The sequence below is a fragment of the Nothobranchius furzeri genome, chromosome 7, assembly GCF_043380555.1.
Source record: "Nothobranchius furzeri strain GRZ-AD chromosome 7, NfurGRZ-RIMD1, whole genome shotgun sequence".
Lineage (NCBI taxonomy): Eukaryota > Metazoa > Chordata > Actinopteri > Cyprinodontiformes > Nothobranchiidae > Nothobranchius > Nothobranchius furzeri.
In genome coordinates, this window is record NC_091747.1 from 76,969,135 (window position 1) to 76,992,952 (window position 23,818).

General features: G+C 39.9%; 1 protein-coding gene across 9 annotated transcripts in view; it reads left to right on the plus strand.

Annotated features, from left to right (window-relative positions):
* The window catches only part of adgrl3.1 (adhesion G protein-coupled receptor L3.1), a 253,089-nt gene that overhangs the window by 47,153 nt on the left and 182,118 nt on the right, over positions 1-23,818 (plus strand). For all 9 annotated transcript variants that reach the window (XM_015954195.3, XM_015954193.3, XM_015954197.3 and 6 more), the window contains 2 exons: positions 6,640-6,805; positions 19,182-19,395. In XM_015954195.3, the coding sequence (XP_015809681.1) occupies positions 6,646-6,805; positions 19,182-19,395 (374 nt within the window). In that variant the 5' untranslated portion in view covers positions 6,640-6,645. The remainder of the gene's footprint in view (positions 1-6,639; positions 6,806-19,181; positions 19,396-23,818) is intronic.

Genomic DNA, 23,818 nt, shown 5'->3' on the forward strand with positions numbered 1-23,818 from the left:
CAGTCAGCACATTAAGTTAATGAAAGGAAGCAGGTTTGAAAAACAGGGCAGCGCTCAGGGTGATCACCATTGTCTATTCATTACAGACTGTAGATGGAACATCTTTTTATGTCATTATTGAAGCATATGGGAGAATGCAGCGCTGCTAAATTATTAACATAACTATAGTAATCTGACTTTGAGTTGCTCCTGAGCTGCTCCAGGCGATCACACAGCCATTGTGCATGAAAGCTCTGCAGACAATAGAGCAGCGAGGAAATGAAAGAGTTAATTAAGCAGTGGGTGAGGTGCTGGTGGGGCATCGAGGCTGATGGACTAGCTTTTGAATTATGAAACGGTGGAATGCTGTGACTGGTGGCGTCCGGCCATATGTTGCTGTGTGGCTCCTGCGTCTGGCTGGGGACAGCTGGTCACATTGCTCATGTTCAACCGAGTTAGGGACCAATCAATCAAAATGGGGCAGCTTGTTCAGTCGCTTAAACGGAAGCCAGAATACTATACACGAGTCTATTGTGAGTCTATCACTTTAGGGCCATTAGCGATTTGTCAGGAACTGTTAGCAGATATGAAATCTCTCTTCCCTGTAGTCTGGTGTACTGGTTTTGTTTTTGGTAAGTCCGAATGGTTTTGGTTGTACAGCATTCAACGTTATTTTGAACAGAAAGCAGTGGCTGATCCAAATGGTGCTGCTCTGAGCCTTGCTCTTGTATTGGCTCCCCATCTGTTGGTTGGGTTTTAGTTTATGCGATGCAAACAGCCGTGGTTTTTATTACGGGTCATTAAATGTCTGTGCCAAGATACAATAAATGAACAAGGTTTAGAAAACAGCAGTGTGTGCATCATTGTTCTTCAACATTTAACCACACATATAAATAAAACTCATGGGCATCACATAATCTTACAAATTGAAATATTTTTCATTTTATTCCTGCTTGGGTTGGGGTTTTAAAATAAAAATGTGGTTATATTTTACAACCTTATACCTCATGAGCCATGAACCAGAAGCAGCCCTTGACTCATTGGTTGAAGACCCCAATCAACATAATTGTCCCAACAATGGTAACTCGGTGATCTGAGCTATTTTTAATACCTCATCAATCTGTAACTTTTTGTAAATAATCAGCATTTTGTTTTAAAATGTAAATTTATTCACAAACCCGGAGAATGAAAAAAAATTCATGTACAACAATTCAAAGTGAAGAATAAAGCGTTGCGTTATCCAGACCTCAAGGATTATGATCAAAAATCATAAAAAAAGAGCTGATTGGATTAAAAAATGTTTTGATTACTTTATGATGGAATGCAAATCAGATTTCCCCGCTTACTGGTCAGACTCAGCTGAAATTAGGTTTAGCTTGACTTTTCATGATAAGCATCTTAAATTAATTTTCAATTTCAAGGCTGTACTTTGACATCCAAATAAAAGAAGTGCATAATAAATAAATAAAATTACAACAGAGGACGATTTGACAGCCCTTATCTTTGGTCTGTTCTGCATGATTTAAAATTCTTGTGTGAACGTGTGTCTGATTTTCTGTCTTTTGTGTTTGTAAATTTAGGTTTTATGTGATCAGAGATTTTCAGAACTTACAGAACAGTTGTGTCGAGATGTTTGAATTCCCTTCTCAAGATCCTGAATCTCATACCAAAATATTGTTTGTTTTTTTTTGGTTGAGTTAAACAGTTCTTTTACTAGGGTGGAAAAAAAAAACTTGCAACATAAACCTTTAATGATTTTTAAAACTGATTTTGGTGCACAACTAGTAACATTGTGTGGATTTTCTCTTGTTATGTTTTTTTTCCAATATATTTCAAATGTTTATTCCTTTTAAATTTGATTATTAGGACTGACAATAAAAATCTCAAATTCAATATTTCAGAATATTGGAATATTGTGAATGTAATCAATATTGAAGACCCCTGGTGCTACACTCTAATCAACTAGTTACCTCAAAACACCTGCAAAAGCCTGTCCAAAAGATGACCATTGACGCTTTGCACAAGGAGGACAAGACACAACAGGTCATTGCTAAAGAGGCTGGCTGTTCACATAGCTCTTGTGTTCAAGCTCATCAATTGAGATTTGAAGGGAAGGACAAGATGTGGTAGAAAAAAGTGCACAAGCAATAGAGATGACAGCACGCTGGAGGGGATTGTGGAACAAAACCCATTGAAAAATATGGGGGTGGGGGGTTCACAAAGAGTGGACTGCGGCTGGAGTCAGTGCTTCAAGAACCACCAAGTACAAGACATGGTTTCAGCTGTCGCTTTCCTTGTGTCAAGCCACTCTTGAACAAGAGACAACGTCAAAGGCGTCTCGCCTGGGCTAGACAAAAAGGACTGGTCTGCCGCTGAGTGGTCCATTTTGCGTTTCCTTTGGAAATCAAGGTCCCAGAGTCTGGAGGAAGAGTGGAGAGGCAAAGAATCCGCATTGATTAAGGTCCAGTGCAAAGTTTCCACCGTCAGTGATGGTTTGGGGTGCCATGTCACTTGCTTGTGTGGGCCCATTGTGTTTTCTGAGGACCAAGGTCAATATAGACATCTATCAGGAAGTTTTAGGGCACTTCATGCTTCCTGCTGCTGACCAACTTTATGGAGATGCAGATTTCAAACAGGACTTGGTACCTGCACACAATACTAAAGCTACCAGTACCTGGCTTAAGGACCATGATATCCCTGTTCTTGACTGGCCAGCAAACTCACCTGATTTTAACCCCATAGAAACACTATAGGATATTGTGTAGAGGCACTATGCCAGACCCAACAGTTCGGAAGAGCTGAAGGCCACTATCAGAGAACATGGGCTTCATAACACCTGAGCAGTACCACAGATTTATCAACTCCATGCCACGCCACATTCCTGCAGTAATCCAGGCCAAAGGAGCCCCAACTAAACTTGAAGTTTGGTACATTCTCATACTTTTCAGTTCTGCCAACATTTCTAAAATTCCATTTTTGGCATTTGAAATTCCAATTTTCTGAGATACTGAATTTGGGAGGCCCTTGGGGGGCTTCTGGAGGGTGCGTGATAGTTTGCCCAACCAATCTACATGTGCTTTGTGAATTTGGAGAAGGCGTTCAACCTGTTCAACGCGTACCTCAGGGGGCCCTCAGGGGTACTCAGGCAGTGTGGGGTACCAGGCCCATTGAAATGGGCTGTTAAGTCCCTGTATGACCCGTGTCAGAGCTTTGGCCACATTGCAGGCAGTAAGTTGGGCTCGTTTCTGTTCATAACTTATATGGATAGGATTTCTAGCTGCTAGGTGCAGCCAAGGTGTTGAGAGGATCTGTTTTGGTGGCCTGAGAATCAGCTTTTTTGCAGATGATGTGGCTGCGTCAGACCGTGATCTCTGGCTTTTGCTTGAGCAGTTCGCGTTGTAAAGAAGCTGGGATGATTCGTGGTCTTGAATCGGAAAAGGGTAGAATGCCTCCAGGTCAGGGATGAGGTCCTGCTTCAAGTGGAGAAGTTTAAGTATCATGGAACTTGTTCATGAGTGAGGGAAAGATGGTGCTGCGTCTGCAGTGATGTGAGTGTTGTACCAGTCTGTTATTGTGAAGAGAGAGCTGAGCTGGAAGGCGAAGCTCTCAATTTACCGGTCGATCTATGTTCCTACTCTCACCTATGGTCACGAGCTTTGGGTAGTGACCAAAAGAATGAGTTTGCGGTTAAAAGCAGCTGAAATGAGTTTTCTATAGGGTGAAAAGCTAGATCATTCGGGAGGGGCTCAGAGTAGACCAGCTGCTCTTCCACATCGAGAGGAGCCAGTTGAGGTGGCTCGGGCATCTAGTTAGAATGCCTCTTGGACGCCTTCCTGGTGAGGTTTTATGGGCATGTCCAACCTGGAGGAGGCCTAAAGGAAGACCCAGGACACGCTTTGTCTCTTGGCTGACCAGGGAACACTGCTGGATTTCCCTGGAGGAGCTGGTCCAAGTGGCTGGAAAAAGGGAAGTCTGTGACCCGACTCCAGAAAAGTGGACAGAATTGGATGACAAGATAGATGGAAATATACCAGTATGTGTGTAACGAATGAGTATAATATAGAAGTTTCTCTTTTTGAATGGAATTACTGAAATAAATCACTTTGTAAGATATTGAAATTTTACGACCAGCACCTGTCATTCTGAAATTTCTAACCAAATTAAATTCTAACCTTTGGGATGGCCATATTTGAAGCTTCAGAAGATTTTTTAATTTTGTCTAAAAAGACACAATATCTGAGCTTTTCTTTGTGCCCACGTTTCAGGCTGACAATTTCAAGTGAAGCTTAAAGCTTTGTTGGTAGTTGTCTTTTGGAATAACCCCGTACCACCACGTCACATACTTAAGAGTCCTCACCCTGACTCCCCCAGTAACTATGTTTGACTCTCCCAAACACAGACGATGTGATTGTGGACCAAACAGCTCAATCTTCATGTCCTTGGACCATAAAATGTGTCTCCAGAAGGCATTTGGCTTATGGGTAGTGGTATATTTTTGTTGGGCTTTAAAATGTTTTTCTTTGTTTCTGGGATCTTATTTCGAGATCAGCACTCGGTCCATGGTGGTGTAAAACCCTTCACTGTGGTCGTTGGTGTTCCAGCTGTTGAGTTTTGATGCTTACTGGGTTGCTTTTATCTGAGGTGAAGAATTCGGTTCTAATGTCTAGGCAAAACGGTGACAGCTCTATATCTTGTACTTCTTTGTTTGAACTGATGATGTTGGCATTTAAAGTAGTTTAAAATACTTTAATAAAATGTAAAATTCTATAATAATCCTGAGTTTCTTAGACTTTCACATTGTCCTAAGTATCTATCAGTCCAAACAAAGGCTTTTATTTTCCAGTCAATCAAAATCACCCAAAAAAAAAAAATTAAATTACATCATTCCAAATGTTGGTTTTGTCAAGTTAAAATATGCTTTAGAAACGTCAGCGCCCTTATTTAAACATTTAATGGAATGCAAGTATATATTTAAGCATGAATGAATCATTTTGACTTGACTTGTATGGAGAGAGAAAACCTACAATGAGTTCAAACTTTTGGACTCAATTCTTAGAATTCAAAGAATATTGAAAAAGTATGTTGTATAACAATTTCAGTCAGTAAAGTAAAAGTTTCATTCCCATGATGGTTGCACGTTTACATGATCAGTTTTACACATAGGTGCTATTGAAAAGACTAAAAGTGTTTTCAAAAATCAATAGCTAGCATTAAATATCTATAAGAGGGACTGCACCAAAGTAGCTATTTGGCTTCACAACATGACATGATTGAGATAGCTTGCTATTGTCTTGGTCTCTTCTGGGCTAATATGATATGGCCATGCTGATCAATAGTCTCTGTTTCACATGATTTATTTCCCGTGGCTCTGGCTGTCTTCTTGGTTCAATCTGGCTCTTGCAAATTTCTCCCGCCTTCCTTTCTCCCTCTCTCTCAAAGTCACACACACAAACTTGACAGGCTTGTTTATTCAGCGCTGGGTCCCGGTTCCCTTGGGCACAGGCAGCATTTAGGCACAAAATGGAGCTTCTGTTACCTTTGAACTATGTCTATGAAAAGTAATGTTTAGTTAAAATATAACCAGGTTCATTATATAAAGGATCTCAGAGGTCAGGATCCTGTCTGCATACTTAGAAAAAGCAAAACCAGTGCAATTTTTTTTTGCAGAGGAAATGTGTAAATATCCCACTCGTCGTGATTAAAAATGGTGACTTTGAGGGTGCAGATAGAAAGTAATTGAGTCACTTGTTGGCTGGGTGAGTGGGCGAGTGAGCAGTGATTGAACAAGGCCGGTCTGCTTAATCAGTTCAGAAAAATAAAGCAAAGCGGAAACGAGGCTTCCAGTTTGTCAGTGTTACAAGATATCGCAGAGACCATCATCTCATAATTGTTTATTGCTGATGGAGCATGAAATGAACAATTACATTGGAACATCAATATATTTCACACTTTGATGGCAATGTGGAATACCAAGTGAAGTGAATCCTGACTTAGATACAGAAAAATTGTCATGCAAACATCAGCATTTAACATTTCCCTTGCAGATTTGTTGTGTATAGATTATCTGGCAAATGTCCTGTAAAACTTACATCTGCAAAAAAAACTGGTCTTGTTCTTGCTACAAATATCAAAACTCTGTTAATAATTTGAAATCCCTTAGAACAACAGAAAAAATATCTAATTGGATATTTCAACTGTTGGTAAATGTTTGCCATCATGTGATTACCCATAATAACTGAGTGTTTCAGCCATATTTTGGTACATTTTTGTGGAAAACTACAAAAAATAAAAGACAATTGTAGGTTCTCATATGGTCTCAGGGTTCTTTGACCAAAGAGATAATGGTTCAAAAAAGTGCGTCCAAGACTCGACTTCTGTAATTAGAGGTAATTCAGGAAGCACTTACTGATCAAGGAACTCATTTTAATGACTTTTACACACAAACACACTCCAGAAGTCCCACAGTGTGCTGTTGAGCATCCATGTTGTGGTTTTCGTCATAAACAATATCCTATATTCTCAATCATTTGTCTTTTTATTGATCATCAGAAATGTTTCTTTTCTGACCAAATCTTTCTGTTTGGTTTGTAGAGAAAGCATCGTAGTGTGTTTTGATCTGATAACCAAGTGAGCAAAGCCTGTCTGTGTGTCAATCTGCAGGCCTGTATGGTGTCGAGAAGATTGAGCTGTGGGAGAAACACCTTGGCACACGAGCGTCTGGGCTCAGCAGGAAGTACCTCCACCTCCACCTCCAGGTCAAACTCGGACGTCATGTGGGTCCGATGCCTGCTCTTCATCTCAACCATTCTTGCTCCCGTTGCCATCGGTAAGAGAGCGGCCTTTAGTAACTTGGAATTATTTCTTTCCAGGAGAGCAGCTTCACTTCTTCAGAAAAAAGCAACTGTGCCAAAGATCAAATACTTTTCAATGTATAAAACTGGCAGGGGCGTGTCCAGGGAGGGGTCTGGGGTGGCACATGCCACCCTTGGAATCTGATTGGCCACCCCAGGTGCCACCACACTAATTTACCTTTAAATAGGCTTTTCATTTTCCACAAAAGGCTTGGGAGTAAAAAAAAAAAAAAAGCATAACCATTGGTGCCACCCATGCACAAAGTTGTGCCTCACCTGGGCCACCCCATTTTAAAAGATCTGGACACACCACCGAAAACTGGAACAACAGGCTTCACAGTAAACACACTCAACCACTTTTTCATGTTACATTGTGGACATGAAAAGTTTTTGGGAGTAGTTTTTGTGTCTAATCTGTGTTTTGTCTGACTTTTGTTTTGCATTTAGAAACACGAAGTTATCCAGAGCAAACGTAAGGTTTGCTTGTGAGACTCCTTTGGTGGCTTTGCACGCAGTTTTATGCATTCATAAGTCATGATTTAGCAGCACTGGTTTACTCTAAATTTATGTCATCAACCATCTAAAAGACACTTAAACACGGAAGTCATTTGGGGGTGTGACATGTACCCCCCTCTTTTTCATTAGACAGTTTGGATCCGTTCATACTTTCTACTTATCTTGACTCAGATGAGGTAGATTACTGTTATTTTTATTTAACGAACTCTAGTGACTACAGGCTAGAAACATTGTGAAGTTTGGATACTTGAACACCCCCCCCCCCCACCACCACCACCACCACCACCACCATCACCACTCAAGCCATGAAAATTATTTATTAAATGACCCTCATGAGAGATCAGACTCAATCATTTTTCAAACTAACTCAAGACAACTGGACACATTAAAGCTTTGATGGAAAATTTGGAAAACACATTAGCTTAAAACCTTTTTTTCATTCTCTTAACAACATTCTAGCATAGTATAGCTATAAATATATTGTAAAGCACAAAAAAGTGAATTCAATAGTTTGTTGGTCTCATCGAACCACCGCACTTCCCACTAGACCGTCTCAATGGTTAAAAAACTACAATGTCTTATTGGTGGTTTCGTTTTCTCAATGCTTTCCCTTAAAGACTGTTCAGTGGCGTGTCCAGATCTTTTGAAATGGGGTGGCCCAGGTGAGACACAGCTTTGTGCATGGGTGGCACCAATGGTTATGCTTTTTTTGTTTTACCTCCAAGCCTTTTGTGGACAATGAAAAGCTTATTTGAAGGTAAATTAGTGTGGTGACACCTGGGGTGGCCCATCAGATTCCAAGGGTGGCATGTGCCACCCCAGGCCACTCCCTGGAAACGCCCCTGAGGCAATTTGCTTTATTTAGATATTCTACTTTTTTGTGATGTTTACCAATTCTACTCTTTTTTTAATTTAATTGATTTTCTGCATTGTTGGTAACACTTGTTTGCTGCCGGGTGTGTTTGCATTGGGAAGAATGAAATTATTATGCATATTCCAAATTCAGTCCAATTTTAAATTATGGTAAATATGTTCACCCCAAAAATTCTCTGTGGAGTCTCACGTAGCCTCATGTGCTCTAGTTTGATGTAGGAGCCAAACAAAGAGTCATAACCTCCAGCATTTCATTTATTAGCAGATTTTGCACTCCAGAAAAATGTCATTGCACGTTTTGTACTGAGCCCCATTTTATCCACAATTAGAACGAGGCAGAGCTTTGTTTGTTTATTGAGTTCAGCATTTGCTTTTAATATGTAAATTTATTTTGTAATTAGAAAAACAATGAACAAAGACTGCACACCTCTGTTCTCTATTCACCTGCTGGGAGTCAAAAGGTGTTATTTCAAGCTAAACTGTGAATTAGCACCATTGGACCAATTGTAAAAAAAACACGTTACTATTAAATCAACAATTAAAAAGTTAAGAACATTACAAACCAAAGAAAATCAGCATCTAAAATGTATTTTTTTATTTTTCATTCTGGTAAAAGTTGCTTCTGTTTTACAGTTTACACACAGAAATATGCATTTACATGTACCATCTTTTTTACTCATATAACACACACACAGAGTCCCCAGCAGGTCGGTCTGTGTGTTTCCTCATCTCCTCTCCAACATTGGGCTTTGAAGTTTCCAAAAAGGGAGCTCTGGCCCACTTGGACTTAATCCCATTAATAGCTGCCGTCAATCACACTTGGCCACTGTGTACGTCTTCACATGCCGGCTGCTGCCACACAGATGAAATCCTTTAAATGCTGAAATACTCTGCACCCACATGGATACTCTCTCAGGCAACTCATGGGAAGGGGGTGGTGCTCGCAGGCAGCCACTTAAACACACAAACACCAAGAGCTTTGCTGTTAATGCGGAGAGATGAGTTTCAGTCAAAGGTATTTGCATCAGTGTCTAAAGAGTAAGTCAACATATGCAAATCACAGTGTTTGTGGTGTTTATACTTAGCAAGGATTAGCTGAAACAAAGACTGTTTAGCTTGAGGACACACAGAAGCAGGCACTCCATCTTCTTCAGCCATCCCAAGCTTTGTCATTATGAGGTTCTGCAGACTAAATGTTAAAAATGAGCTAGCGATCAAGGGGAAAAAATGACATGAAATGCATGTTCCCACGCTTGGGTAATTTTCCAGAAATAAACTGTTTAAAGGAGTGGACCAGGCAGTGGACCATGTTAGAGCTTAAAAGATGCAATGAATAAAAGAAGCTTTGGCCAGCACATGAATATTTCAGAATGTTTTGTTAGGCCATTGAGACAAGACGTTCAGACTGAGATTCCCTTATGTTGTGTTGGTCCATGGGTTAGAAAATGTTGCTGCTGCAATACTTTTCTTATCAAAAACTGCAAAGCCACCACTACAAAGCTTACATATTTTAACAAAAGTTTTCTGTTTCTTTCATTGGCTTAAAATTGTATTAAACATTTGAAAATTTAGAACAGCAAACAGGGCAATTAATAAAATGTATACTTTATGTGGCTGCAAGTGGTCAAAGAAAGAGTAGTTGACTAAAACTGTTAATAAAATAACAAGGTCCCATTCAGCTTACAAGCATTTTACATTTCTAAATAAATGACATTGTTTTTCAGCCCTATTCCAAAGTATAACCTCTTGCTCTGCAATGGTGTTTAAAAAACAAGAACCAAGGCAAAACACGCTGGAGGCACACAGTGTCATAGGTAATTCTTCATTATAAACAAATATGACCCCCCCCCACCCCCACCCCGCCACATGCTTCATGTCGGGTGTGACAACACATTTCCACAATGCTACCACTGCTACTAGTTCATTTAATGTTACTAATGCTACTAATATTGCTAATGCTACTAGTTCATTTAATGTTACTAATGCTACTATTGTTACTAATGCTACTAGTTCATTTTAAGGGGCATTATGGAAGTTTGACAGCCAAGACATGTATAGAAATAATACATTTCTTCTTCATACATTCTCCTGCAATGCCGTGGTCCTGTAGAATGAGCCCTGGCATTTTTAAATCTTTGTCGGCTGTGCTGAAGAGAAAGGTACAGAACCAAATTATTTAATTAATTGGCTGCACATTCTCCTGTCCTCTGTCCTCCGGGCCACACACACACACACACACACACACACAGACACACACACACACACACACACACACACACACACACACACACACACACACATGGGACTGTCTCAGCTGTTATTTTCGTTAAGGAGTACAGCACGTACAGCATGAACGCCTCGTGCACGAGCCTACTATTGAAGCTGCCGTTACGCTTTTGGCCTGATGGGGCAATCGTGAGCATAAAAATTCAAAACTCCGTAAAGTCCCTTTAATGTTACTAATGCTACTAATGTTACTAATGCTACTAGTTAATTTAATGTTACAAATGCTACTAGTTCATTTAATGTTACTAATGCTACTAATGTTACTAATGCTACTAGTTCATTTAATGTTACTAATGCTACTAATGTTACTAATGCTACTAGTTCATTTAATGTTACTAATGCAACTAGTTCATTTAATGTTATTAATGCTACTATTGCTACTAATATTACTAATGCTACTAATGCTACTAGTTCATTTAATGCTACTAATGCTACTAATGTTATTTTAAATCCTGAAGAGTTTTAATCTCAACTAACTGCCATCAGCTAGGTAGATCAGACACTTAAATGTCCCTAAAATGTGAATGTAAAATAATTGCTGACTTAGCATAAAGATAACCAAAAAACCTGTGCTTTCAAGGCAAGTTAGCGAAGTTTATATTTCTAAAGGTTTTCATTCAAAATATACAACTAGAAAATGGAGGAAAATCTGTAAGGTGCAAGCAACATACAGCAGAGCACTATGACCAAAGGCTGGTCAGAGATGTGTACACTTTCAGTGTGTGTTAGATGTAGTAACTATGCTCTTGTTCTGACAAGCTGTATTGGGATAATCGATCACTAATACTGATCAATATAACTGCGGTTATGATTTTTTCCTCAATCAAACTGCAAGATGGTCTTTTAGAAGTCGATAAACCAAACAATATATACAGTAATAACATTGTGCCCATTAAAAAATGTGGTTAGCACTGTTGCCTTGCAGCAAGGAGGTCCTGGAATTACATCCTGGCCTGGGTCTCTCTGCAAGGAGTTTGCATGTTCTCCCTGTGCACGCGTGGGTTCTCATCGGGTACTCCGGCTACCTCCCACCGTCCAAAAACATGACTGTCAGGTTGATTGGTCTCTGTAAATAGTCTTATTGTGTGTGTGTGTGTGTGTGTGTGTGTGTGTGTGTGTGTGTGTGTGTGTGTGTGTGTGTGTGTGTGTGTTGCCCTGCAATGGACTGGCAACCTGTCCTCAGTGCACCCCGTCTGCTTGACTGAAGACTGCTGAGCACCAGCCGCCCACGTGGACAAGCGGCTATAGAAAATGGATGGATGGATAATGGAGAGATTAAATGCTACTAAAGACTGTCTCTGTTCTTGAACATGTTAGCTCAGTTTGAAGCCGATCACGCTCAGATTTAGATATAGAAGTTCATAACTTTCCAAGCAGTGAAGTGCATCTTTGTCTGTTTATAATAAAGACATGTAAAGAAATGTTTAATGCACAATTAGTTTGTCTCTAAATGTATCTTGATTCTTTAAACAATGAAGAAATAAAGTGTGCATTCATTTCGACAAGATATTATCACAGAAAAAGTGTTCTTAGACTATATTTAGACTCTTATCTGAGCCATAAGACAGTTGTGAAAGTGTACCGGAGTCTAGCTGTGTGTGTCTGAAGTTGCTGTTCATGATTATGATGACAAACAGCTGTCTGTGCAAAGTGTCACAGATATTACTTCTTTCTGCTATTTGTTTTTTTTCCCTAAGTATAAAAATGCAGTCTAAACTTTTGAAGCATCTTTTGCTTTTAAAAGTGCACCCCTCTTCCTTTTTCACCCATTTCAGATGCCAGCATCGGCCAAAAGCTTTGGCAGTTCAAGTGAAAGATCACCTTTTAAATCTCTCTCCTCTTCCCTTTCACCCTCTCATTTTCCTTCTTTCCATCTATCCAATTCCTTCGCCACTCGCTTGTTCTTGGCCCAAATGCAGAAATCAATATCCCTTTGTTTCATCCCCCCGAGGCAATGAGAGTCTGAATAAGATTGTCTGTAGTGTTCGTGGTTGCCAAGTTTCTGTCACCACTTACACAAGTAATGACAGACACATTAACATGCACTTACAGCTCACACGTTATTAGATGCAAGCAAAGACAGAGCGCTTATATGAGTGTGTGTGTGTGTTGAACTTTTATTTACGAGGAAGTGAAATATGTGAGGTGAGAATTTTTGGAGGCGGATTAAACACGACATTATTACAGGTGAAGCATCGGATGTAAAAAGATAAACATAAAGGGTGACAGATGAAAGAGCGTGTGACAGCCAGGAAAACGTTGTTTTCTTTTAAAAACAGAGTACTATTCAATTCCCTTCACACTGTGGCTTTATCGTTACTAAGGATGATTTTATTATTCTGTCATGCCCTTTTAAAGTTATTGTATATTTGCAGTAATTTTTATGTAATCAGGGTTACAAGTCCGTAAAAGACCCAGAAACAGGAATAGAGGGCCAGTAACTGGGAATAAAAAGCAAAAGCTTTCCAATAAATATGAGTCCAACTGGCCTCACAGTGGTGATGTGATGAAGACCTCAAACGTAACTTGACACGCCACACCTGACACATCTATATCAGATTTTATTTACAGGCATAACATGACCTTCGTTAAAGACTTGATATTTAGAAGTGTAGTTAAAAATGGCTTTTAAAAGCAGAACTACTCTTGATTAAAACATCCAGTTTCATTGCTGTAAGGAGTGAGTTTTAAAATAGTTTAAAACATCAAATCATAACTTTTATTTTAAAAACAGTTCCATATATGCACTAGAGCACCCTGTTAGTCGGACTCTGATGTGCTTGTCATTTTGCTGGAGGTTGAACAATCTGACGAAGTTCAAAACTTGTGCACATAGGGACTTTTGACACTGATGCCATCCACTGGTAAGGTCTTACTTGAACACAAATATAACACTGGCTCGCAATGATGCACTGCCCCCTAGGCTTGGGCGATATTACAGTACAGTAATCCTTCGCTACTTCGCAGTTCGTTTATCGCGGATTCACGACTTCGCAGATTTTTTCTTTGGAGCCTTATTCAAGGGAAATTCGCCAATTCGCGGTATTTTTCTATGCGAAATATCAAGAAATTCCTGTTTTTTTTTTCATCAATTTCATCATAAAATGCACTTTTTGTAATAAAACTATTAAAAAAACAAATAAAAATACAGTACTATGTAAAGGGAGGGTTTTAAAAGTCTGAATACTGAATACCTGTTAAATAAATACTGTAAATATGGTGTCCCTACTTCGCGGATTTTCACCTATCGCGGCCAGGTCTGGAACGCATCTACCGCGATAAACGAGGGATCACTGTATTACCATAAACAGCCGGTGTTAAAAAATAGCAACTGTGTCTGTTCCAAAACCGTCATAGAAAATAACAGTGCACGTAGGAAAGGATTAAAACAATAAAGAAGATACATAAAAATAATTTTATGTATAAAACAGAACCACAGTCAAGTTTTCAGTTTTACTTAAATAGGTTTAAATGTTTTGTCCAACTTTTAGAGTCATTTTGTAAAGTTTATGAATTTGATGTCATCACGCGACCGCACGGAGACGGCGCGCCAAGAGAAAAATGGCAGCTCTCGTACAGCTGACTTGGTGTCTAAAAACAACACATCTGCCATTTGGATGCATTTCTGATTCAAAGCAAACTTAAAGGAGAGCCGGTAAACACTGATGAGGTCATTTGTACAAACACAAGATGACAAAAGACGCACGCCCGTCTGAGCCGCAGAGGAGCGAGCTGTAGCTGAAATAGCTTACTTCTGTCTGGAGCCTGTTATTAAAAGAGACAACAACGTGCTTTTCTGGTGAAAAATAAGCTGCTAGACTTCCCCAGATGCTGTGACTATCCCCAAAGTAACCGGGTGTCTGCTGCATGCTCTTCAAAGCAGGTTTTCAGTAGTCGGAGGTTGAAGCCGGTAAAGGTAAACATGCAGATTTTTCAGGAAAATAATCACCTCATATGCTGCGTTTTTATTAAGTTGTTAATATTACATGTGTTATGTTATTACTGTATTAGTAACAGTGTTTGGTATTCAGTTTCTGAACAGTGACGGTCCAAACAAACAGCTTGGTAATGCCACTTGAGGCTTACGCCATCATTTTTAATCTAGTCCCGGTAAAACCGTACGCCATGGTGAAATGTGGAGGAAGCTACACAGTATTAAAATTTGGATTTGGCCTACTGCTCCCTATCACCGGGGAAAATACACACAGCCACTTTAAGGACGCTTAATAGTTAACAATGATGGTAATGGTTGTGTTACCAAAACATCATACACACAACAATAGAATAAACTAAAATGTGTTTAGTACAACACATTCTCACACCCAAAGTGTCAAAATATGACGCGTGTGACCAAGCCTCAATATATGACGATTCGGGATGCCCCAGTGTGTCAGGGGATGACGATCAAGGACACTCTGATGACGCACCGTCCCAGAGTGTTGGTATCCAACGGCGATGGTGAGACGGACATTAGAACGACTTGTGAACTACTTAACCTTCCCCTCACCCCAATCCTAACCTTAAGGTCACAGTTACTGACCTAAAGGTTAGGATTGGGGTGAGGGTAAGTTTAAATGGTTGAATAATGTCCGTGTGAGCCACGTAGGGATGGGTACCTTTGACATTTGAATCGATCCGGTACTAATTCTCGGTACCTACGAATCGATACCGGTACTTAACGGTACCAATTTTCGATACTTTTGGGTGTTTATTATTTTAATTCTATTTTATAATTAAATATATATTTTTCTCAATCTATAACAATATTTGATATATATCACGATAAAAAACATTCAACTGTTTGTATTTTAACATCGTCCTTGTAGTTTTATAAGCTGATAATTAAACTGAAGCAAACATCTTTACTGTGAACTAAATTTACTGTGTATCTTCATTCCTTTTGCCGTCTTTTTTCATTTGATTTTTCCTACTGGGAAGTTAGAATTTCCGAGGAGAAAGCGAACACACCATTAGCTGATAACAATGGTAGCAATGGAAGCTAACATACCAAGCTAAAGTTATCTTAAACAGTTTATTTAGCTGCTGGAGCAGATTAAAACGATGATGCCTCACACTTAGATCGTTGTCGCTGGTTTCATCTTCACCCAGTCACCCGTCGCATTTAGTAAAGTGAAGCCAAACTTTAGAGCGCGTTCTTCTAGTCGGGAATTCGGAGTTCCGAAGAGAAAGTGAACATACCATTAGCGAAACGGAAGCTAACATATCAAGCTAATTATATTTACCTACCGGAGCAGATTAAGATGAGGATGTCTCACTTAGATCGTTGTCGCTGGTTTCATCATCACCCAGTTACCCATCACATTTAGTGAAGTGGACCCAAGCTTTAGCGTGCGTTTTTTCTACCATGCTGCTCTGTTTACAACTCGCTCGCAGCGAGCGACGACATAACGCTCTTGCGCATGCGCAGCTGTCTAGGCAAGTTCTCGTTGTGAAGGATGGGTACCGAAACGAGGCACCGTTTGAAATGACGTGAATCGGTGCTCGGTCGGTACTATGGAATTCGGTCGGTACCTTAAAAAGTACCGAATTCGGTACCCATCCCTAGCCCACGTGTCCCTGTGTGTCCCTGATCATCATCTCCTGACGTGCTGGGGCATCCCGAATCATCACATATTGACGCTTGGTCATACTCATCATATTTTGATGCTTTAGGTGTGAGAATATGTTGTTTAGTAAGGTATAATGAATGTGTCTAAACTGCTTTTATTACCTATCTTAGTTTCTGGACAACTAAAAATGTATAACTTGGAAATGAACTCCTCCTCAGTTTGATGATGTCACACATTCTGCTTTCATTATCGAAATATTTGCTAAATCGATTTTCATACACCCCCCTCCTCTATACATACAATTTTTTTTTCTTTTTACTATAATTTGAAATCATACATGTGAGCCTTCGTATGTTCCAGAGAATGCACTGTGCGCCATCAAGTTATTCCAGGCGTGTTCACTAAAAGATGACATATGATCAGATTCAACCAATAATCCCCATGACTGGCTAGTGATGGGCCAATCTAAAACTCAAATTTGACCATTATTTTCTCGTGAATGCATCAATATCAAGCTGTAAATGTTTTGTTTCTTCGGGGTCTACATACATGCTATAGCATATCAGTATCATAGCTTCTATGTAAAAGTTTTTAAGTGTTATTTTAGAAATGGCATTCGTAGTTCTTTAAGATAAAATAGAATCAATCAAAGTTGGCATCAGAAGATCGTGTATCTCACATTTAGTAAAGCAGTAAGTAAGCGCCTCGTGATTTTTATCTTGAGAGGCGCTATAGAAATGATATTTTCTTCTTCTTCTTCTAAGTACATTTAATTTATAATGCACTCATCACAGAAAGAGAATCACAAAGTGCTTCACGAAGATCCACAAAACAAAACAAGTCATAAAATTATAATAGTCTAAAAAACAAAACAGCAAATATCATAAAATGTATTAAAATATGAAAAAACTGAGTCATGAAATTATAAAATCATCATAAATATAATAAAACAAGTGAAATTTGATTATAAAGTTGAGTTAAAAAAGAAGAAAAGCACAAAAGATTTAGGTAAAAGAAGCTTTAAACAAAAAGGTCTTCCATGCTACCATCATAACTAGGACACTTACACACAATAGATCTTCATTAAAAGTGCATTTCAATGTCTCAAACTTCCAAAATAAATGAAAAAAATAAAATTAAAATAAAAATGCTTCTCAAAACTGTGTGTTTGATATTTTCTTGCCTGTTGGGGACCCTGCAAGGCAAGACTGTAAGACATCTGAGCCAAAGCTAGTCTAGACAGCTGCCTCACAATTCTGTGCATTGATCTGTGTAAGCTTCAATAACCCTTTCTCCCAAATTTATATTCAAACCCACAAAGGCGTCACGATGCGGCTATTGAAAAGCGCTACAAGCCAACACGTTAACACAATAATGACCCATGATGCCTTGAGCGCCCATGCTTAGACACAAACAGAAATCCATGATGCCCCATCAATTCTTCACCCAACACGAGACACACATCCTGTCTGAATGTGTGCTTAAGGTCTAATCATGGCCTGTGGCGGTATACCTATGTGTGTGTGCGCGCGTGCCTGTGTGTGTTCATTAAAGAGGACATTTTCAGTAAATGTCACTTATATATCAGCCCTATCTCTAAGCTAGAGCCTGCCAATAGCGGGGCCACACAGATATCGTTTTTTTTTTTTTTTCATTTTGGCTTGTAGCAATTTTTTTCTGTATTTTTATTTTAATGTCAATAAATGAAAAATTAAATATCAAAATAAATAAATAAATAAATAAACGGCTGTGGATTTCTTACCTCTACATTCCATCACTCACAGTATTTGTATGCATATGCGTGTGTGTGTGTGTGTGTGTGTGTGTGTGTGTGTGTGCGTGCATGTGCGTGTTTTTGTGTGCGTGTGTGTGAGAGACGTGGTGAAGGGCAGTATTAAGTCAAGCCCAGGCTCACAGTGTCATTGAGCTCATTCAGATTCTTTGCTGCATATGGGTAACCAAGACGCTCCTCCAACTAATGAAAGAGCTGAGGGAGGGAGGATGTGGTTTCTATGGTTACCGTGACAAGGAGAGCAAGGAGAAGGGAAGTGTGTCTCGCTTTTTAAAGGGATGCTGCTGGCCCGCGTTTGTTTATTGTTGAGGCCTTGTACACATGGAAACACACGTGCGTGTGTGTGTAAGAGTGTGTGCTTTTAAGGAACTAATTTGAGAGATCTTGACAGGATGAAAGGTACTGAAATGAAACAGCAAGCAGTCTCACTTTCTTGGCCTTGAAACCATTTTTAATGCATGTTTATTTATTCAGCCCGGAAAGATTCATATTATGTATATTGTACTGGGTACAACGGATATTTTCAGAGGTGACTGTCGAGCAGGAGGTAGCTGCTAATGTGCAGCGTAGCATCTAAAATCAAATAAAATACAATCTAGAATATCATTACCAAGCAGGAAGGTGATGGAAAAACGTGTGGACACCTCAGCTAACCGATCTATCAAGGGAGACGGCTAATTCTCACAGGGATTGCTGCTCTCAATAACAAAGATACTCCACAACAACTAAAGTCCCTGGGAACATCCAGTCCTGTGCCATCAGTATCACAGCACCTTTACAGAATCATAACTTTATCGTCAATTTTAGATGGCAGCTACTTGCCACAGAAACATACATTTCTGTAGCCAAAGTGTTCTTAGATGCAGACACATCCCATTTCATTTAGGTAGGTGCTCCAAACTCCAAACCTCTTAAATATTATTTATAGCTGTCTTAGTGTAATCTCTGCATCTGTGTTTGTGGATGTCGCCAGGCAATTATCCTGGATCTGAACTGATGTCTGAAACAGCCTACAGCAAAGTTTTAATCGCCCGTTTGATTCACTCGTGACAGCGGACATACCCTTGTGAAAGATCTTTGATGCTTTCTTCCAATGTTTAGCATAGTGTGCATAATTAAGTTTATATGACAGCAGAACAAATGCAGTTTAAGCTGAACAAAAATTGATCTTGTACAATTTGGGACTCTTACTGCACATAAATTAAAAATAGGCTCTCTAATAAGTCTTGTTTTTCATTATCTCCTTGGAAAGAATTAACATTTGTCAAAACACAAAATAACATTTCCCTACTGTGTTCTTGTGTGTGTGTCTAGTGTATGGCCGTGCTCCTATCCCCATGGCGGTGGTACGCAGGGAGCTGTCCTGTGAGTCCTACCCCATTGAGCTACGCTGCCCCGGCACCGATGTCATCATGATTGAAAGTGCCAACTATGGCCGAACAGATGACAAGATCTGTGACTCAGACCCGGCCCAAATGGAAAACACACGATGCTACCTACCCGATGCTTACAAGATCATGTCCCTCAGGTCAGTGTTTGTGTGTTTGACGCTGGTACTGAACGGAATTCAAAACCTCAGGAAATTAATTTACTAACAGTTACCTTGTTTGGTATGTTTTAAGCAAATTGTGTCACTACCGAATCTGTTTCATTTCATTCACATAAAAGCAAATATGGGGATGGGGTACCTCTTGCTGATAGCTCTCGGATGGATCTTGGTTTGCAGATACAGAGTTCTGACCATAGTCACTGGTGAACAGCTAGTTCTGGTGGGATAAATACCAAAGACATGAAAAATCTCAAATTTGGTACATTTGTGACTGGCTGCATAACCAAACCCTATCCCTTTGAACAGGAATGCTTAGACAACGCACTGTTGATGTGGTATGGGCTTAAATAAGTATTTCTTTTTCAAAGCTCCTCTAAAAATATGACTTTTGCTTTCAGTTTACATATTTTCGATTTCAAATTTTTCTTTTAACTACACAAACATTATGGCCCTTATTTAAGCCCATAATGTGGTTATTGTAAACAATCACAAACTAAAGTGTAACCAAACTGAACCAGGCTAAATGTCAGGTAGCTGGTTCAGCTGATAAGTCATGTTGCTCTGCTTCAAAAGGTTGTAGGTAAATAATTCTACAATGTAAATTGAATTCCAACGCAAACGTTTATGAAATGGCATTTTATATGAACCACTAAGGCATTTTGCATCGAACAGTAATCAACTTGCTGCTAACTCTGACTAGTGGTGCAAAGGATACAAAACTCATGGTTCAGATTAGGGGCTGCATGACTTAATTTTTTTTTTAAGTCGACCGTCAAGTAATGGAAATCGAGTCGATTCCGCCTAGTCATTGATGACATCACACACCTGAAGCAGCTAAAAGTGACGATTGGGTGGCCAAGTGTTTGTGTCCGACTCACGGGTGGGAGGATGGGATGTTGGGGTTGGGGGTGAAATTGGGGGCTGGGGGGGGGGGGGGGGGGGGGGGGGAGAGATGGGATTGGTTCGCTGGAGTTTTCGACAATTAAATTGTGCCCACATTTTCTGAGTTAACACACATTTCTTTTAACGACGGTGATTTCTGCATCTTTACTGTTCCCCGGCTGCTTCAGCCCTCCCCCCCTCCCTCTGTGCAGCGGCCGCAAACTCACTGATGCGCCTGCAGCCTCTCAGAGTTCCTGCTGCTCTAAACATTAAAATAATTATTTCATTTTCTGTTCCTCACTTCTGATTACCTTCAGTGGTGTCTGTTTGTTGCAACCACCAGGTACAAAAACAAACTTGTTTTTATTTGACTATTTTTCTGTCCTGCCTGTTTATTATCTTCATGCAACTCCTCTCAATCCTAAAGAAAAACTGCTACCTGGGTTCATATATATTCACCTCATGAGTTACCTTTGAACTGCAGTTCTAAAAGATCTACAGACCGCAAAAATAGCGGAGTGCGCGCCGGCCGCACCGGTGAGTTGCGTCACTGGAAGACAAAACAGGTGATGCGCTCCGCTCCACGCATCAGGCACAAATAACAGACAGAAAACATAAAAGGAAATGAGCCGACATAAACGATCGCGTGTTAAATTTGTTTTCGAGATGGCGACACCTAATTTTATAATGTTTCTGTGGCCGTGCTCAGGATGCAGATGTCTGGAGCGCGTCAACGATCAGGATGGGGGTGAGGGGAAGGTTATATTGCAAGAGGGTAGAGGTCACAATTCGGTCAAATGTCCGTTTACAGCGGGTGCCAGAGCGTCGACTCCCAACTCGCAGGGGCTCGTCATCTGCTGTCTTTTCTGAGGACTGCTTATTGTCGGTCATTATCACGTGACAGCGACTAGTCAATGAAAGGCATAAAAAGTCACTACAGAGCAGTGAAGTCACCTAGTCGACTAGTTGATACAACCCCTGGTTCAGATCGGATCGTGGTTTTCAGTCATGGATTGAATAATTTTTTGGATCCGCAGAAAGAAACGGAACAAATAACTTTACTCTGTTTTTGTTCTGTAAAACAGTGCAACCTTTTTCTGCTCAATTTGCTGATTAAATGTTAAAATGGCTTGCCACAGTATGCTCTCTCCTTCCATCTTCACTCATTAAATGTCACCTTTCTGAAATGCTGTTTAATTTTGTTTCCTCTTGTTTGACAGAGTTTGCCCCCACTGATATTTCAGGTCCCGTCAAGTTAATATAATAATCGTCCCGGGCATTTGGCCCATGATGATCCATTTGACCCCTCATTCTGACTAGCCTTTAGCCTGTCAATCTAGTCCAGACAAATCTGTTTCTTCAAATTGATGCTGATTATAAAGCTATCTGCAACAGGCGGCATATGAACTGTTTTCTCAGGCGATCTGAACCTTTGCTTCAAGATCTGATCATTATGGGTGTAGTTGTGTATTGTTTGTTCCGGACAGCCGGAACACAGTCCCAGCTGGTTCAATGGAGAGAGAGACAGAAGGGATGGAAAACGTAGGAAAATGCGGGGCTGCCAATGAGCTGCGCACCTTGCAGTTTTTCCATTCACAGTTCCTCTAGCACAATACCATAAAGCTGCAGGATGGAAGTGAGTCAGGTAACACTCCCCCACCACTACACACACACACACACACACACACACACACACACACACACACACACACACACACACACACACACACACACACACACACACACCTTACTAGTGTGAATGCCCCCACTTCTGATGGAGTTGTTGAGAGCACGAAGACTGAAGGTCATGTAGGGCTTCACAGACAGTTATCAGTTTATCATTGAACAAACTGCACACATTTGAGATTTGTCAGTTCCACGATACATTTGGTATTGAGTTGACATGATTTTCATAAAACAAACACCTGGATGGTGGTTTGGAACCCATAGTTAATTTTCTTTTACAAATTCTAGTAAGGAGAACAATTATTTATATGTTAAATGTGAAAGAAGACAAAATAAGTGAAGTTCCCCACTATGGGATCAATAAAGTCTATTCTATTCTATTCTATTCTATTCTAGTCTATGGTTGTATAAACACACAACCATGCTCGTCTTCTGTACTCGACACAAAGTCACGTTATCGGCCATGTTACCATTACCTGCCATTTTTTATAGCTGAAAGTTTTATTCTAGTTTTTTTTAATATATTATATTTTATTCTATTTTTAATCTTATTATTCATGTTATATGTAGCACATTAGTACCGAAGCAAGTTCCTAGTTTGTGAATTGTTTGTTCACTGACAATGGCAACAAACCTATTCTGATTCTGATTCTATATTTCTATTTAGCCTTGCACTTAATGAAATTCCTTAAATTGTACTCATCAAGGCTAAAGAAACCCACCAGAAAGGTAAAAATGACCATTCAACAGCCCAGCTGATTGTTTATGCTACAAGATGTTTTTGGTGACACAGGTGCTTAGAAAAGGTGTGTTTGAATATGCAAATGAGAAGCTATCTAAGTAAATGCAGACTGATTTGCATAAACTGATAGAAACAAACACTCCAAATACACCTTCAGATATATATTTCGTTACAATCCTGAACAACGACATGTTGTGGAAGCAAAATGATCCAAATCTCAAAGTTTACCAGAGCATAAAAAGGTGCATGTTTTTGCTAACCTTAGACACTTTTTTAGGATAATGGTTTCATGTTGGAGCACATTGTCTGATAATAATCCTCTCCGACTCTGCCCGCACTCACAGTCTTCTTTCCACACGAGAGATTGTGATTTTATTAATGCATGAGAATTCTCTTTTAGCTCCTGCATGAATATTTCAAATATGTTTTTTTCTCTTTATGAAAATGTTGTAAACATTTCTAGTAATGTTTTGTTCCGTGCTGGTTTTAGTTCTAAGGTTATAGGCTACAGAATAGGATGCTTTGGTATCAAAAGCAGGTGCGCTGGTCAAAGGACCATGTCAATCGGACAAAGATAGCAACTGTAAAGAGCACACACATTTCTGGATTTAAATAATTCATTGATGTCACCATTAATATTGTTTTCCTTCTGAATGTGTCTAACTTTGAGCGGCCTCTGCTGCTATTCCATTTCCCCCCTAGTCTTTCTTCTGCCCCTGCTTCTGCCGTCTCTCTGTCGTCTCCTTTCAGCTCTGTTTTCCCATCAAACCACCTGTCTCGGACATGTGGCTGTGTTGTGTTTGTGATTACTCTGGCCTGGCTTGGAGCTTGTCAACGTGCTGCCTGTTGCAGCTTGTGTGGCCACTCTCCTGCAGGCCCATCCATCCATAATTTATACACACGCACGCATGCATGCACTCACACACGCACACACACACACAAACAGCATGCTCCACACACTGCATACACTGCCCAGGGGCTACACCAGACTTTAAGCTCCAATTAGCAGAGCCAGAGGCCAAACGTAATCTTGAGGGACTCCCGGTGGAGGTGACTTAGACTAGAAACAACTGTTTATCACCTATGTTACAG